This window comes from Pararge aegeria, chromosome 20 (assembly GCF_905163445.1).
Source record: "Pararge aegeria chromosome 20, ilParAegt1.1, whole genome shotgun sequence".
Taxonomy (NCBI): domain Eukaryota; kingdom Metazoa; phylum Arthropoda; class Insecta; order Lepidoptera; family Nymphalidae; genus Pararge; species Pararge aegeria.
The window spans coordinates 6540743-6556223 of NC_053199.1; the positions used below are offsets into that span (position 1 = coordinate 6540743).

At 34.7% G+C, this 15481-nt stretch overlaps 2 protein-coding genes across 2 annotated transcripts in view; both read right to left on the minus strand.

Annotated features, from left to right (window-relative positions):
• LOC120632543 (sodium channel protein para-like) overlaps positions 1–15481 on the minus strand; it is a 101845-nt gene that overhangs the window by 75105 nt on the left and 11259 nt on the right.
• On the minus strand, positions 1567–3229 carry LOC120632544. Its single transcript, XM_039902377.1, has 2 exons — positions 3045–3229; positions 1567–2938 (listed from the first exon to the last, which is right to left on the minus strand). The coding sequence occupies exons 1-2, from the start codon at positions 3081–3083 to the stop codon at positions 1601–1603; spliced, it is 1377 nt and encodes a 458-aa protein (XP_039758311.1). The 5' UTR covers positions 3084–3229; the 3' UTR covers positions 1567–1600.

The following is a 15481-nucleotide window of genomic DNA, read 5'->3' on the forward strand; positions in this document are numbered from 1 at the left end:
TTTGTGGAGAAACTCAATGTACATATTTTGTGTATAACTGAGCACTGGCTCACTGGTACACAAGTAGCAGTAAACATCGATAACTTTATATTGTCAAGTGCGTTCTTCAGAAGGACTGCAATTCACGGTGGATCTTTAATTTTTGTACGTAATAATATAATTTGTAAAGAACGAAAAGACATAGTTGGTCTTTCTGTTGAACGCATTGCAGAACTGTCTTGTGTGGAGCTGGAGCGATTTATAATAGTGAGTGTATACCGACCCCCTTCAGGTGATTTTAGCGATTTCGAGAATGTCATGGAGGATGTACTAAAGCGTTTGTGTCTTTCTACTAAAAAAGTAATTGTATGTGGCGATTTCAATGTCGACATTTTACTAGAAAATGCAACAACTGCTAGATTGCTTAACTTATTTAAATGTTTTAATTTGTGTCACACTTTTAGTGAACCTACTAGAGTAACTGCAACTTCAGCATCCTGCTTAGATAATATTTTTTTCAATTGTGACATTTTAGATAAAAGAATAATTAATAATTTAAGGTCAGATCATTGTGGTCAACTTATTACTGTTTTAAATACTATCAATAAAAGCAGACAAATTATAAAGTGTAGGCCAATAACTAAGACTAAATTAATGCGATTTAAACGTGAAATTACTGCGAAAATCCCTGGTATTGCGTGCGAACATTTTCATCCGGACAGTCTTTATAGTGCACTATTTAATACTATAAACAACGAATTTAATAGAGTATTCAACTTTAAGCACATCAATGTCAGTAATAAATTAAAATTTAGTGACTGGGCTACTGTAGGTATATATAAAAGTAGGGAGAAGTTGTATGAGCTGTATGATGAAAAACAATTTAATCATACTCCAACTTTCGTAGAACACGTAAAAAAATACTCTAAAATATTTAAGAATGTTTGCACTAATGCGAAATCGCTACACATTAAATATAGTATAATGAAATCTGATAACAAAATACAAACAACCTGGAAAATAGTTAATTACGAGTCAGGAAAAACTAAATCTCGTGATGTGGATTTTGAACTTATTGTTGATAACAATAAAGTGACGTCTGACAGGGAGGTTGCTAATACTTTCGAAAACTTCTTTCAGAATGTTCCCATTTTGTTAACAGATTCTCTAAGCTCTTCACCAATAGCAGCTCAGCGTATATTGAGAGATAATGTTAAAGAGTGCAATGTTTTATTTAATTTTAAACATATATCTGCAATAGATATTGTAAAGAATTTCAGGTTATTAAAGTTGAAAAAAACCGGTGATCTGTGGGGTATGTCGGTGATGGTCATTTCTAACATTATTGACGTTATTGCCCCTTATCTAGCTGTAATTTTTAATGAATGTGTTGATATGGGTATTTTTCCGAACCTAATGAAATGTAGTAAATTATAGATACATCAACTCAGTTGTGCGCGCGGCCCTATGTGTGGGTAAACCTTGTACATATACAGTGACTTTGTGTGCGTGACAAGAGGTACAGTCGGGTACAAATACAAATACAGTTATTTACGGGTTATATACGGGTTTTTTTTTAAAAAAACAGTTATTTGGTAATTTAATGTTTATTTATTGAACATTATTCTGAATCGCTACTTGAAAAATCAAATGATGAATTTTCGGATTCGCTGCTCTCATCAAGGTTAATTATGAATTCTGACTCCATGTCAAAATGTCTATAGTATTCTTCTTCTTTCTTTTGTACATGTCGACAAGTATTACCCCACATCCCTTCATCAATTTGACTTAAACATTCATTTATGAGTTTCATTATTTCCGTCACATTTTGGTCGACATTACGCGAAGCAATATAATTTTTTAAAATTCCCCACACATTTTCTATGGGGTTTAGTTCAGGATGATATGGTGGCAATCGAAGAACTTTTATGCCATATCGCTGAAGTATGTCATCAATCTTGTAACAGATATAGTTTTCTTTATTTTTTTTAATCAAATCATACAGTTCAATTTTTTTCATATCTTGATTAAAAGCTATATTTTTTTCTGTCAGCCATCTCTGCATTTCTATTTTTTTGGAATTCGAATTTGGGGCTCTGTCATTTTGAACGTTATGGTATGAGGCATTATCAAGCACAACCACAGAGTTAGGTGGAAGATTCGGTACTAGACGTTCTTTTAGCCACTTTTCATAGTTTTCCGCGTTCATGTTAGAATGGTAATCACCAGAAACACTATTTGCTTTGTATGTCAATAGTGCGTTAGGTACGAAACCTTGTTCTGAACCAGCATGCACAATGATAATTCTTTGTCCTTTCGACAGGTTTCTCTTTAAAGGTGGTCCATCTTTATTACCCCATCCTTTGTTTTGAACATGATTAGTTAAGATATAGCTCTCATCTGTATATACGATACACCGATTTTCTTGACGGTATCTGAGTAAATTTTTTAGGTAGGAAAATCGTAGTTTTTGGATGTCATGCCGCTCTATAATAACACGTCTGTTATCCACAGTTTTTCGCCATTTGTATCCCAACTTTAACAAAGCTGTACGCAGAGTCGAAATACTTCCATCATAGTTAAGTTTATCTTGAAATATTCCTTTCAACTTTAGCAAGGTAGGTAACTCACGATGTTCTAAATGGTAATTTTGAATAGTGGAACGTATAACATCAACGTTAAAGTTGTCTAATTCTAACTTCTTTAAACGTTTTTTACGGTCTTTATGCGGAGATTTAAACTTAGAGTCAGATTCTTTTCCTTCAGCCAATATATTAGTAACTGTTCTCTCTGATACCCCCACTGCCATTGCTGTTCTTTTCCGTACGCTATTTAAATGTTCACTTAGTTTCGATATTAAAATTGGACTTGCACTGCAAACTGGATCACTTACTAGTTCCAATATATCTCTCGCATCTATTTTCAGAAATTCGTATACCTTAGCAATGGTTTCTCGAGTCTAAAACAATAATACGTAAACGTCAACAAGGATATATTTTTTCGTATATAGAATCATAATAAATACCTATTCATTACATCTAAATTTAAAAATAAAAAATATTTACCTGACTCCTTAAACATTTTTTCCGTGAAGAACTAGACATTTTCGTAAACGACTGTACCCGTAAGAAAAAGCGATAGGAACACGTCTTGCTCGAACGACGACTGCCGCGTCACTGCCACACGAATGAAAGTTGTATATTTACAAGCGCACGCACACATAGGGCCGCGCGCACAACTGAGTTGAAGTATCTATAATACCCCTTTTTAAATCCGGTCATAAAAATGACCTTAACAATTACAGGCCTATTTCAATCTTGCCAACTCTTAGTAAGGTCTTTGAAAAAATTATACTTTATCAACTTTTAAATCATTTTAATGTAAATAACTTACTTCATCCGGAGCAGTACGGCTTCACTAAAGGTCGTAGTACAACGGATGCAGGCGCAAGACTCATAAAGCATATTTACGATGCCTGGGAACGTTCGCAGAATGCCATTGGTGTTTTCTGTGATCTGTCCAAAGCATTCGATTGCGTTGAACACAAAACGTTGTTATTAAAACTAAGCCACTATGGCATCAAAAACGTTGCACTCAATTTAATTGCCTCTTATCTAAGTGATAGAGTTCAAAGGGTATGCGTAAAAGACATAAAGTCTAAGGGATCATCTGCCTTAATGGGTGTCCCACAAGGCTCAATTTTGGGTCCCTTATTGTTTCTGGTGTATATAAATGATCTGCCACACCATGTCAGGGGCACTTGTGAGATTGTACTGTTTGCAGATGATACATCTCTCATTTTTAAGACTGATAGAAACAAAGATAATTTTGACGACGTAAACCGTGCTTTGTCACATGTGTCAGACTGGTTTACTGTTAATAACTTACTTTTAAATGCAAAAAAAACTAAGTGTTTGGAATTTGTTTTGCCTAACGTAAAAAAAATTGATAAAAACATCATAATAAATGGAGAAACACTTGAAATAGAAAACTCCACTGTTTTTCTAGGAGTGACCTTAGATTGTAAGCTACAGTGGGGTACCCATATAGAAAGCCTAGCGAGTAAACTCAGCTCGGCTGCATATGCAATCAGGAAAATTAGACAGCTTACCGATGTTGAAACAGCTAGGCTTGTTTATTTCGCATACTTTCACAGTATTATGTCCTATGGGATCTTGCTGTGGGGAAAAGCTGCAGATATTGAAAGTATATTTATACTACAGAAAAGAGCCGTACGATCAATATATAAACTTGGATCACGCGAATCGCTTCGTGAAAAATTTAAACAAATAGGTATTCTTACAGTAGCTTCGCAATACATTTATAGTAATATAGTCTTTGTGAGGCAAAATATTACTCTTTATAAATCAAAAGCTGAAATTAACAATCGACTTACCAGAAACGGTCATAAATTAGTGATATCTGCATATCGTCTGCGAAAGGTGCAGAACTCCTTTGTAGGGTTGAGTATACGCTTTTACAACATGATTCCTAAGGAAATTCTTGACCTACCAATGCATACATTTAAAAAATGTGTAAAAACGCATCTAGTACAGCGAGGTTACTATACATTTGATGAATTCCTCAATGACAAGGTAGAATGGAAGCAGCCAGCCTCGCTCTCATCTCCCGCAAGATAGCAAAATGATTGTAAATGTTGATGTTGGAAAAGAGCAACTACTGAGTTTCTTGCCGGCTCTTCTCGGTAGAATCTGCTTTCCGAACCGGTGGTAGAGTCACACAAACATGCATACTTGACGTTTCAAAAGTGCTTATAAAGTAGGCCTACTTGAAATAAATGAATTTGAATTTGAATTTGAATTTGAATTTGAATTTAGCTGCATCGTAACTTGCCATGAATTGAGATTGCGACAAATTATGTGTGTCATTAAAATTAGAATATATTTGAAAAAAAAACACTATAAAGAATGAAACCGTGCAATATCATATCTCACATAACACACGGTATAAATTGGCCTTGGTGAAATGAACAGGATCTAATTATTTAAATTTTCCGGATTTAATATGCTCGGGCATATTAAGCTCGGAACTTGTCACACCTACGCACGCAAATTCAATCTGCGATTGTGATGTATTTAATTCTGTATCATTCATCTCAAAATAGATTTTCAAACACGAGGATGCATGCATATTATATCTCAAAGAAATATGTAATGTTGGTTTCGCCAGACTTGCTCGTAACGTGGATCTTATAACAAACATTCTTAAATTATTCGGATGATACAGATTACCTGCTTATTATGATGTAAGTAATCGGCGATTTAATTTTATGTAATTATTTAGATTTATGTGTAACAGAAGTAGGTATATATTAACTAGCAATAAGTTAGGTAAATATGAAAATATTTGCTTTATTTTTCTTACAAGTTATATATATGCTGATTTTGTCTGCGCTGCAATTATGCGAGCGGAATTATGCATCATGAATGTTGATTGTTTCTCGTATGTTTTTTTTTAATACACATATTATGGTACTGAGCGTACAGATTATATGGTATAGAAGTTCCATCGTAACTCGTTAAGTTTTAGGCCACGTGTAGTTTTTCAAACCCTTCTGGTAGGGATTATTTTCCATTGTACTCTATTTCAGCCACATTATCCCATGATTGGACAAAGTCCTCCCTCCCAACTCTCTACAACTTCTTATTTTATGAATCTTGGGGTCAAGTAGATTCAGTTTCTCTGCTACTCATACAACCCATCTTATCAGTGCTCATAGTTGTTAAGAATCCAAAAAGAAGCTTATGCTGCAGACAAGATAATTGCCAATAGACGCGTAACTATTGTGTCCTATCCAATATTATTTTATCAAGGCAGGTATTTGCATTCAAGTATCTATATCAGAACTCCTGCCACGATTTGTAAGCGCGTTTTAAGCTATTTGATAAAGACTAAGACACCGGGAGGCATCTTTGCAACGTTCGAGTTCATGTAGGACTGCAGTGTATCGATAATGCAGTCGTATTTATATCGAAATACCCACCAACTGATATATCATGAACATTGGTTGTTAATCAAACATAATTTTAATTGTTAATTGAAAACTATCTATTAATTAAATATAATTATTAGCGTATTTGTAAAATCCTAATCAATTTAATAAAATATCTGGCAAATATAAATTTTTAGTTATCTAAAGTTAAATTATTTACGCAGTTTATAAATCTACTGTAACATATAATATACTAGCTGTTGCCCGCGACTTCGTCTGCGTTTGATTTTGTTTTTAAAGTATTCAGTATCGTTAAGCCTTAAATGAGTATAGTAGTATATATATGTATAACATGTGACTGTCAATTAATTAAAGTCAAATAATTTGCAATAAAATAAAATTGCGACTTTAATTAAAGATCTAAACTATCCTATCTCTTAAGTTGGACCAGACTGCTCACGGTGTGCCAATTTAATTTAAAATCGGTTAAGTAGTTTAGGAGTCCATCGCGGACAAACATCGTGACAGGAGATTTATATATATTAAGATTATTGCTTTAACAGTGAAGTTAAACTACGTGAATCCTGCGTAGGGTTCTACGCAGGATTCCTCACCTAAAAGTGCTCCATATATTTCTCAGAGGCGCGTAGTCTACTAAACCGCAGTTTGCCAGCGTGCTAGACACAACACGGCCTTAAGCCTTTATCATTCTGACAAGAAACCCATACCCCCTACTGTGTCGGTAATGGATAAAATGCCAGACAATCATAATGATGATGAAGGAGATGATTATTTGTAGAGCTATTTTTTTTACTTTCCGAATACAAAAAATCCTCAAAAAAATCAATAAAATGTCACCGTGGCACAACAATGAAGCATATTCAGAACCAAAGGTGCTAATCACGTTGCTAGCCCGCAAATGCTTGCCTACTTCGGTGACCTAGATTCAAGCTATGCCAGCGTCCACGCGGTCGCCGCAAAGCAGGGGAATTCCTAGAGCTCAATGGGTTTCTTTTAATTACTGCACACAACTTTATCTTTAGACTATACGCGCGTTTTGCATTAGCAGGGATTGTTTCGATTATTTATGGATTACCTACTAGAAATTATTTTAGTATTGCTAGCAAATAGCAGTGGTATAATAGCAAATATTCTAAATATGATTTATGAGAACTAAAACTGATAACGTCGGACGAATTAAGCGTTTTCATTGCAAAATATATCTCGTTCGATACCGATTGATGCGTTGCATAAATATAAGCAAATATTTATAGATGCGCAAAACCAAAATAAATGATTAATTAAAAATAATCCCTAAATATGATTTTAAAATACTAATTTGTTGATATCCATATACATAATTCTTCAACTTTTTTCATACTTACAATAGACGTAATTTGGCCACCATAGTCATACTGACCTTTGATTACTATAGCTAATCTTTAGTAACTATTTAGTAGGAGTTTTATACTTGAGAATAATAAAATCTATTGAATTTACAGTCATAAAAATGTAGAATTATCATGGATGGTTGTTATTTAATCCCTAATGCCAGATAGTCTATCACGTTTGCTGTAACAATACATGATATTCGATATTAGACCGCAAATTTCACGCCAATGAAAATACGTAACGTAGAATCTTATCCCCTAGTACGTTAATATTCGATACTCCCCATCGTAGATATCTGCAGTTAGGTTATAATGCCACAACAGACATTGTCTCGCAAGATTAATTCAACCTGATTGGTATCTAAGGACATTAATGAACTTGAATTACTGGAATGGAAGCCTGGCTCATAGTTCTTAGATGATAAGGGATATCGTATGGAGTGAAAGAGATAGACTGCCATGATATTAAAAAGGCCTTAATTGGACCATAATAAGTTTAGTTAATATCATTTATAAAGGTCCGCATTAACATACCGACAGAAACAGTAGCTTGCACTACAGACTTCAAAATGCAAAAGCAAAATTCATAAAAGCTATCCCCTTTACACGCCACTGGACATCACATTTTATAGGTCTTTTTTGTTTTATAGGTCATTTGTTGAAGAAAACCTAATTTATAAATGTAATAACTCTATGACTATTGACTTGCATAGCTAAGTGAAGTATACGAGAATAAAAAATATTATGCAGGTTTTTGAGACGTTTGATTTATATTATTTATGTGAAAAAGAACAAAATTTAAACATTTCAATGTTTTTTTTTGTGTTGAAAAACTTAGAAGCTGGAAAACATACGTTTGTTTTACACACCGTGTCCGTTTATCGATAATAATTACGAAAATAGTATTACAAATTTAACTGTACGTCAGACTGATAGGAAATACAAGTAAGTTTTTCGAGGCCGGAGCGGGTGGGGCAGGGGGCGTCAAGTGGGGCGAGAGGGGGTGAGGAGCGGTTCAAGGTTCCCAGTTTCAGGCGCCACTGCGGGTCTATGCGTACATGTACGAGTATTACCCGGCCAAATTAAAACCTGAAGTATTTTCCACAGCCTCCGCTGTTGAGTAGGTACGCCGTTAATGTTAATTGTGTCCTTTTTATTTAATAGCATAACGTTTACAAACCCGATCTGTGATCGAGACAATTCATGAGACACTTCGAGCTATTAGTTGCTTTTCATACCCTAATCACTTTTGTAGAAATGATTATACCTATCATCAACATTATTATAGAATATTATGTCCGTGAAAATAACCTAGAATCGATGGATATTTGAGGTCCGACAATAGGTTAAAGCTATGATAGAGATATGCCTTCTGAATCTACTCAAGATGTCTTTCGAACCTGTGGTGGAGTCACTACAAATAGACAAACATGAATAAACAATGACAAACAATTTTTTTTTTAATTTTCTTCCTCCATTTTTTCTAGCTTTAGGTTTCGTAGTTTCAAGTTTCAACCGAGATTCATTTCCTATGACTTTATCTCAACGTTTGTCAACTGTATAACAAACAACGTGATATAATGATTTGATAGGCACATTTAAAAGTTTCCAACGTTATTTTCTATCCGCCGAGATACTGAGTAGACTTGCTAAAGCTTTGACTTATGAAGTATGACGTCCCTATTTTCCTTTTATTAAGGGAACTAAAAGGAAATGTAATGAATGAATAAAATTGAAGCGTATTTCTGTGATTTCCAAATATCTGCTTTTCGTTGATAATCCCATATGATTATTTAAGCGCTACAGCAGAGCTTGAACTGTTTGTCCGTCCTAATCTTTGAACTGATTAATCATTATTCAAAGGACAGGAAGGCACTTGGAGAAATATGGAGTGAGCGATATAGGCTTTCTTTCCGAAAATCGTACTCCAGGGTGAAATGGGAGTTGGAAAAACGTATTCGTATCACATGTGGAAGGAAAAGAACGAAGAACTTTATATTAAAATTGTTATTAGTAGTTGACATATTTCCAATCGTGCTAGATTCAAACAGATGAATCAAAGATGAATAGACACTTCCGACAATTTCTTGGAACAGCGTACAGCTGTGTTTTCGAGATAAAGTCGGAATACAGAGCTGGTTCAGAAGATAATAATATGTCAAGCATTTCTCGGAAATTGCTCGCTCCATTAACGAGTAACGAAATTTTGAGGTTTCAGCAGGTTACATTATTCACTCATTAGGCTGTCTTTTCTCCTGATATAAGCGAGAATCGAAAATGGAAATATATAATATATTACGTATTAACGTATGTACTCTACCACCAGTATGAGCAAAGAGCTGAGGCAAAAGATCTTCACCGGTCATAGCTTTTTCAAAATAAGCCTTTAAAAAAACTGGTAACAGAAAAAACGATGCAGTAAAATGTAGAATGTTTTTTTTTTATTTTACTCTAAGTATAAATATAAATTTAAGGTTTTTTGTTAGCCACTTTATTGTCTTTGTACAATTGCGGTTTATTTACGGTACGCTGGGTAGCATCGTATTAACCGGATTACATCAAGGAAGCGGTTCTCAATTAGATTCGTATTTTAAATTTATGTATGCTGATTTTTTTTAAAACTCTTAGCTAACAAAAGTCTTTCAAACGAAGATTATTAATTTTCGGCTTGTAGGTCTTTATAAGCGTTAGAGATTTATTTTTATTACTAAAAAACTACATATTTCCACATTTAATAAAATAGTTCTATATTTTTACAACTAGCCTACTTCCTGGACAACAATTGCTTAAGAATTCAAATTCTTAATGGTGCAATTTGTCGGTTGAATTACAGATATAGTAGCACTGATTTGGTGTGTAAGAATAATTGTATTCTTACACACCAAATAGTATGGAATAATTTTATCGTAAGTAGCTCTTATGCTTAGAACATGTAATATTAATTTTGTAAAGTGGGTAAATAAATAACTTATGACAACTATTACATGATAAATTTTACCAGATTAATACGTACTCGTATTTTCAAAAAATATGCGAGGAATTCTTATTGAATTAATGAACAGATTTCAAGCAATAATTTAAATAATATTTGAGTATGTTCGGTAATATTGTGTGGTGTGTATTTAGATATAAACATGAGTACGATTAATTATTATATACTTCAGTCTTTAGGTATAAAGATACCTCTTAGTGTCTAGTCGTTATCAAACAAAGAAAAAGGATTTTTTTTAGATATTTTTTTTCATCAAAAGTTGTAAGAAACCGGACTAAAGCATCGTTCGGTAGTATAAATTACAAAAATTTGATTTAATTATAACGGTTTTTTTGGGGGCTAAAATATATATTTTTTTCATTAAAATCTTCAATAACTATTTACATAGTTTAAATAAATAAATAGGATCTTTTAAATTATCATGATTTCTCTATGACTTTGGTTTACTTCTTATTTTGATATCGCTACAAATTACTATTCAAAATAATATGTAAATGCTATGAAGAGGTTAACTACTTTCATTACACTTATAAAGGTACCCTTTTGATAAAGTTTGTTTAGCTTGTTTGTACCTACTGCATTAGGCACTTTACCAACTTTTACTCGTAGTTCGTACTCGCGGGAACATTGCTGGGAGTCTCAATTTCACACTCGAATTCTTCAACTGTAACATGTTTTGGAGTTCATTAGAGCACGGGGCTACTAATAATGTATATGTCATTAAACATAGCGACATTTTTGAAATCGATTCTTAAACATTACAGTGCGGTTTCATAGAGGGTATGCACAGGGTATGCAGGTGATATAAAATGAAGAACATCTCTAGTACGAGTTATAAATACTTAAGGGTAGCCTTTTTATAACTATTACAAATTACAATGTCTATCCTCTATGCACACCACTGAACACACGTCTACGCACACTGAAATTGGAATGCAATTTCAGTAGGTAGGGACGAATCATCACCTCTACTTACGACCCCGGGAAGACAGCCGCTAGCTAAATGCTAAAGCAAAGCAACCTGTGTTGCCTTACCTCACAGCGATGTACCTTCATGAAGTTGGGAATCATTAATCTCAACGAGACGAGCTACAAGTGGATTGCAAGGGAAGCACCGGTGCGTTCCTAGGAGGTCCTGGAGCCTCCCAATATGTACTGCGGCTGGCTACCGAGGGAGTTTTAGTGGATAAAAATCCCACATAACCAAAATTCTCTTAAGAAGATTTCCCCCTCCCGACAACAAAAAAAAAGGTAGGGACTAATGTGTGCTGAAACAATTTGGATTAAGCAGCGACAGCCAGGCAGGTTAAGACTTCAGATACACTTTCGGTGGGCCGAGTTCAAATCCCAGCATGTACCTCTAACTTTCCTAAGTTATGTGCGTTTTAAGCAATTGAATATCACTTCATTTAACGGTGAAAATAGACAGGAAACCTGCATGCCCTGAGAGGTCTCCATATTTTTCGCAAAGAGTTGTGAAGTCTACGAATCCGCAATAGGCCAGCGTGGTAGACTACGGCCTAAACGGTTCCCATCCGGAGAAGACTTCTCAATTGATGATGACTAAGAATTTGTATCAAAATTATGGAATCATTGTGATACAGAATCGAGATCCAGATTTTTGTGAAGGCAAACAGTTCACTTTAAAATTAAAATCAAAATTACGTACTTATTTACTAACTTTTAATATTGATAAAGCATAAAAGTTACGCAATTCGACCTTCCTTTGAAATCTGGACCTGATAACACGTTGGCTGTTCCGATCGAGATAGCACGCCACCTACATCTCATGCTGACCTGACAGCTATTGATATTCGTTCAAGTGCCGCAGATGGCAGCCCGCCGTGGTCGTACAGATGAGAGATAAAGGCCCGGATCGATACGCTCTCAGGGTGAATCAACGTTTTACCGCTTCGTATACTTGGTAACGCATCATTATGCCCAAAATATCTATATTTATGCTGAAACACGTGTCAAATTAAGGACTTCCGTCTTTTATTGCGGTTTAAAGTAATATACAATAACTCATGGCAATACCAGAACAAGACAATTGTATCTTTATTTATGGAGCGCGTTAAATGGCGGAGAGTCTACGTGATCAAATTAGTAATAAGGGCCTACAGAGGTGCCGCCATAGTTCAACGGCTTGCGAAGCTGAAATGGCGTTACAAGGCACGGAACGTAGCTCGGAGGACCAATGCTCGGCCAAGGAAATTGGGAGCACACTGCTGGATCTGCTGGGATCTATTGACCTATCGATCTATACCTGCTTAAGTAGTGAATATAGACCCCGATTACACACTAGTCTTCCCCTATTTTCCCAAACTTTTTATAAAATAATGGGACCATATGAATTTAAAAAAGGATTGAAAAATGGAATTATTTCTATCTGTCTCCCTGCTCTGTCCTATGAGGGGAAACATTACACAACACAACACAACACAACACACATTAATGAAGTTTATCAAGAGATTACTATAAAAATCATCTAATGCTATAAATAAAATATATACAAAAAAACACAAAACGCTACTATCTCGTTGAATTGCTTCATTCAGCCGTAAGCCCTAACTCTGTGGTCACAAGACGTTGGTTACATTTTTGGGAGACAACATTTATGAAATGGCATGTTTCATATAAATATTCTAGCTGATGCCCGCGACTTCGTCCGCCTTTGTTTTTGTTAGCATCGCTTTTAAACAGTTTATTTGAGAGATTAGTATAGAGATAGTTTGTTATCTGGAGTCAGTGAATGGATAGGACCCACCCATTTATTTCGAAATTGTAGTTGGATATTATATTGTATTATTTAAAATGATTTTAAAAGTAATCAACCTGTAGAAATATTAAATCAAAAGAAGGTTATTTCTTTTTTCATACAAACCAACCAAATAAAAACATTCTTAGTGTTTACTTATGACAACCTTATTGAAGATAAACACGTTGTATATTTATAAAACTTATTATGAATTATTAAAAATAAAAGAATTCACTAGATACCAAGTCAAACTCAAATAAGTACTAAGGTAATCGAGTTTCGTGACCAATATGACCTTTGTACGAATAGGTCACGTCGAACGTCGTCAAAGACAATAATTCCGGCGAGCATCATGTTTCAAAGGACAACTTGCATAGTAATTATCAAGTAAATTAATACAAAGCCATTATTTTTAATTTTTTTCAGTATGAACGAGTCTTTATGTTAACCTCATAGCGTGACAGTAAATTGTTGAGGGTTTCGCTGTAGCATTTTTCGTCACATTTCTTTTTTGTTATACGTGGTTATTAATGTGGAGCTTATTTTTTAAAACACGCAAATGATGAAAATGCTTGCATTGTGTTTCATACTCATTAATTTATATAATTACATAAAAGCTACCTACGAATAACGAATGATAGAAATATCATAGGCATTTCTTTCACTGACCTACATCCATTAATGGTATTTTATAATCAGACATATTGGTATACCCAGCTGTATCGATATACGAGTATAAAGCTTAGGTTCGCCTAGCTTCTTCAATGCAAGTAAGCGGACTTAGGGATTAAGGATCAGCACAAATCGGATCTCCACCCACCTAGCTTCTGCTTTTGGTCAATGTCGGCCCCTTGCTATGTTAATTATGACTAATATTTCTCTCCAAGCAATAATAATGCTTGTGCAAGTAAATAAAGTACTTTTACTTTGTAAAGTACTCGAAGGTTTTAGTGTAACATACAACATTAACGACTCTCGTCCGCTCCCTAAAGCTACTGTGGCCTTATTTCAGATATTAAGATATTAAATCAATACTATATTATAAGAGTATCATTAAGCACACTAAATTAATACTAACAAACACAACCTTATAATTAAGAAGAAGAAGAAGAAATACTCTATTGCACTCAAACATCAAAATATACAAAAAAAAAGAATAAACAAAAGAACAAGAATTGTAGGCATGCCAATTATTGCTGCATCTCTCAACCTCTTACTGGCAACCTCTGGCAGAACCAAACGCTCCAAGAGAGCGGTAATTAATTTTTATATTGAACCACGAAATACCGGCAAGGCATGCTGACATTCGTAATTGCCATTCAACGAATAACTTCTAACAATGCGCTACAATGCCTTGTTTGCAATATGTACTACTAAGTCGCGCAATCTTCTTCCGGCATCCGTTTTCCCTGACAGGGATGCCTTATATGGGTCACCTTGAAACCGAGAGTGAAAAGAAGCCTTTCAGAGAAGTACGCTTTACGACTGTATTATTACTTCAATCTATATTAAATAAAACTGTGCATGGTCTCATTATTTGGATTCCTAATCCTAATAATATTATAAATGTGATGTTTGGATATTTGGATGTTTGGATGTTTGTTAAGCAATCACGCAAAAACGGCTGAACGGATTTGGATAAATTATGGCATGCATGTAGCCTTTGACATTAAAAAAAAACATAGGCTACCTTTTATCCCGATTCCTTAAATAGTCTCCGAGAGAAATTTAAAAATGGTTTACGAGCTAAGCCCCGGGCAGACAGCATTGAAACTTGGTATGTACCTACTTAGCTCCAAGGAAAGGAAAAGGAAATGTACTTTCTATACCGTTCTCTCAATTCGTTCCAATGGTAAGTTAAAAAGTTGTGAAAGAGCGAAGCTATAGACCCAATTCTGAATTCTAAGAAGACAAAGTCGCAGGCAGATGCTACATCAAATTGCAAAAATAATAATTGAAAAGCGTAAATAATTTCTGCACACCAATAATTTGTAAATAATGTAATTATTCTTTTATAACAATCTAGCTTTCCGCCCGCGACGTCTTCCGCATGTAATTCGGTTATCAAAACGTGTTTTCCCGTTGGAAAAGATGTTTTTCCGGAATTTTTATTACTTTAACATTTTTCATTTCTTTTGGACCCTAAAGCACACGAAGACGAAGTTGCGGGCAGACGCGTACTCATTATTTAGACCCCTTATCCTACTTATATTATAAACAAAAAGTGAAAGTGTTAATGTTTGGATGTTTGCATGTTTGTTACTTAATCACGGCGCATCGATTGAACTGATTTGGCTAAAATTTGTTTCAGAGATAGATTGTAGTCTTGAATAGCACGTAGGCTTCTTTTTATCCCGGTAAATGAGAGACTTCGCGCAGGAATAAAAAACGTTAATCCACGCGAACGA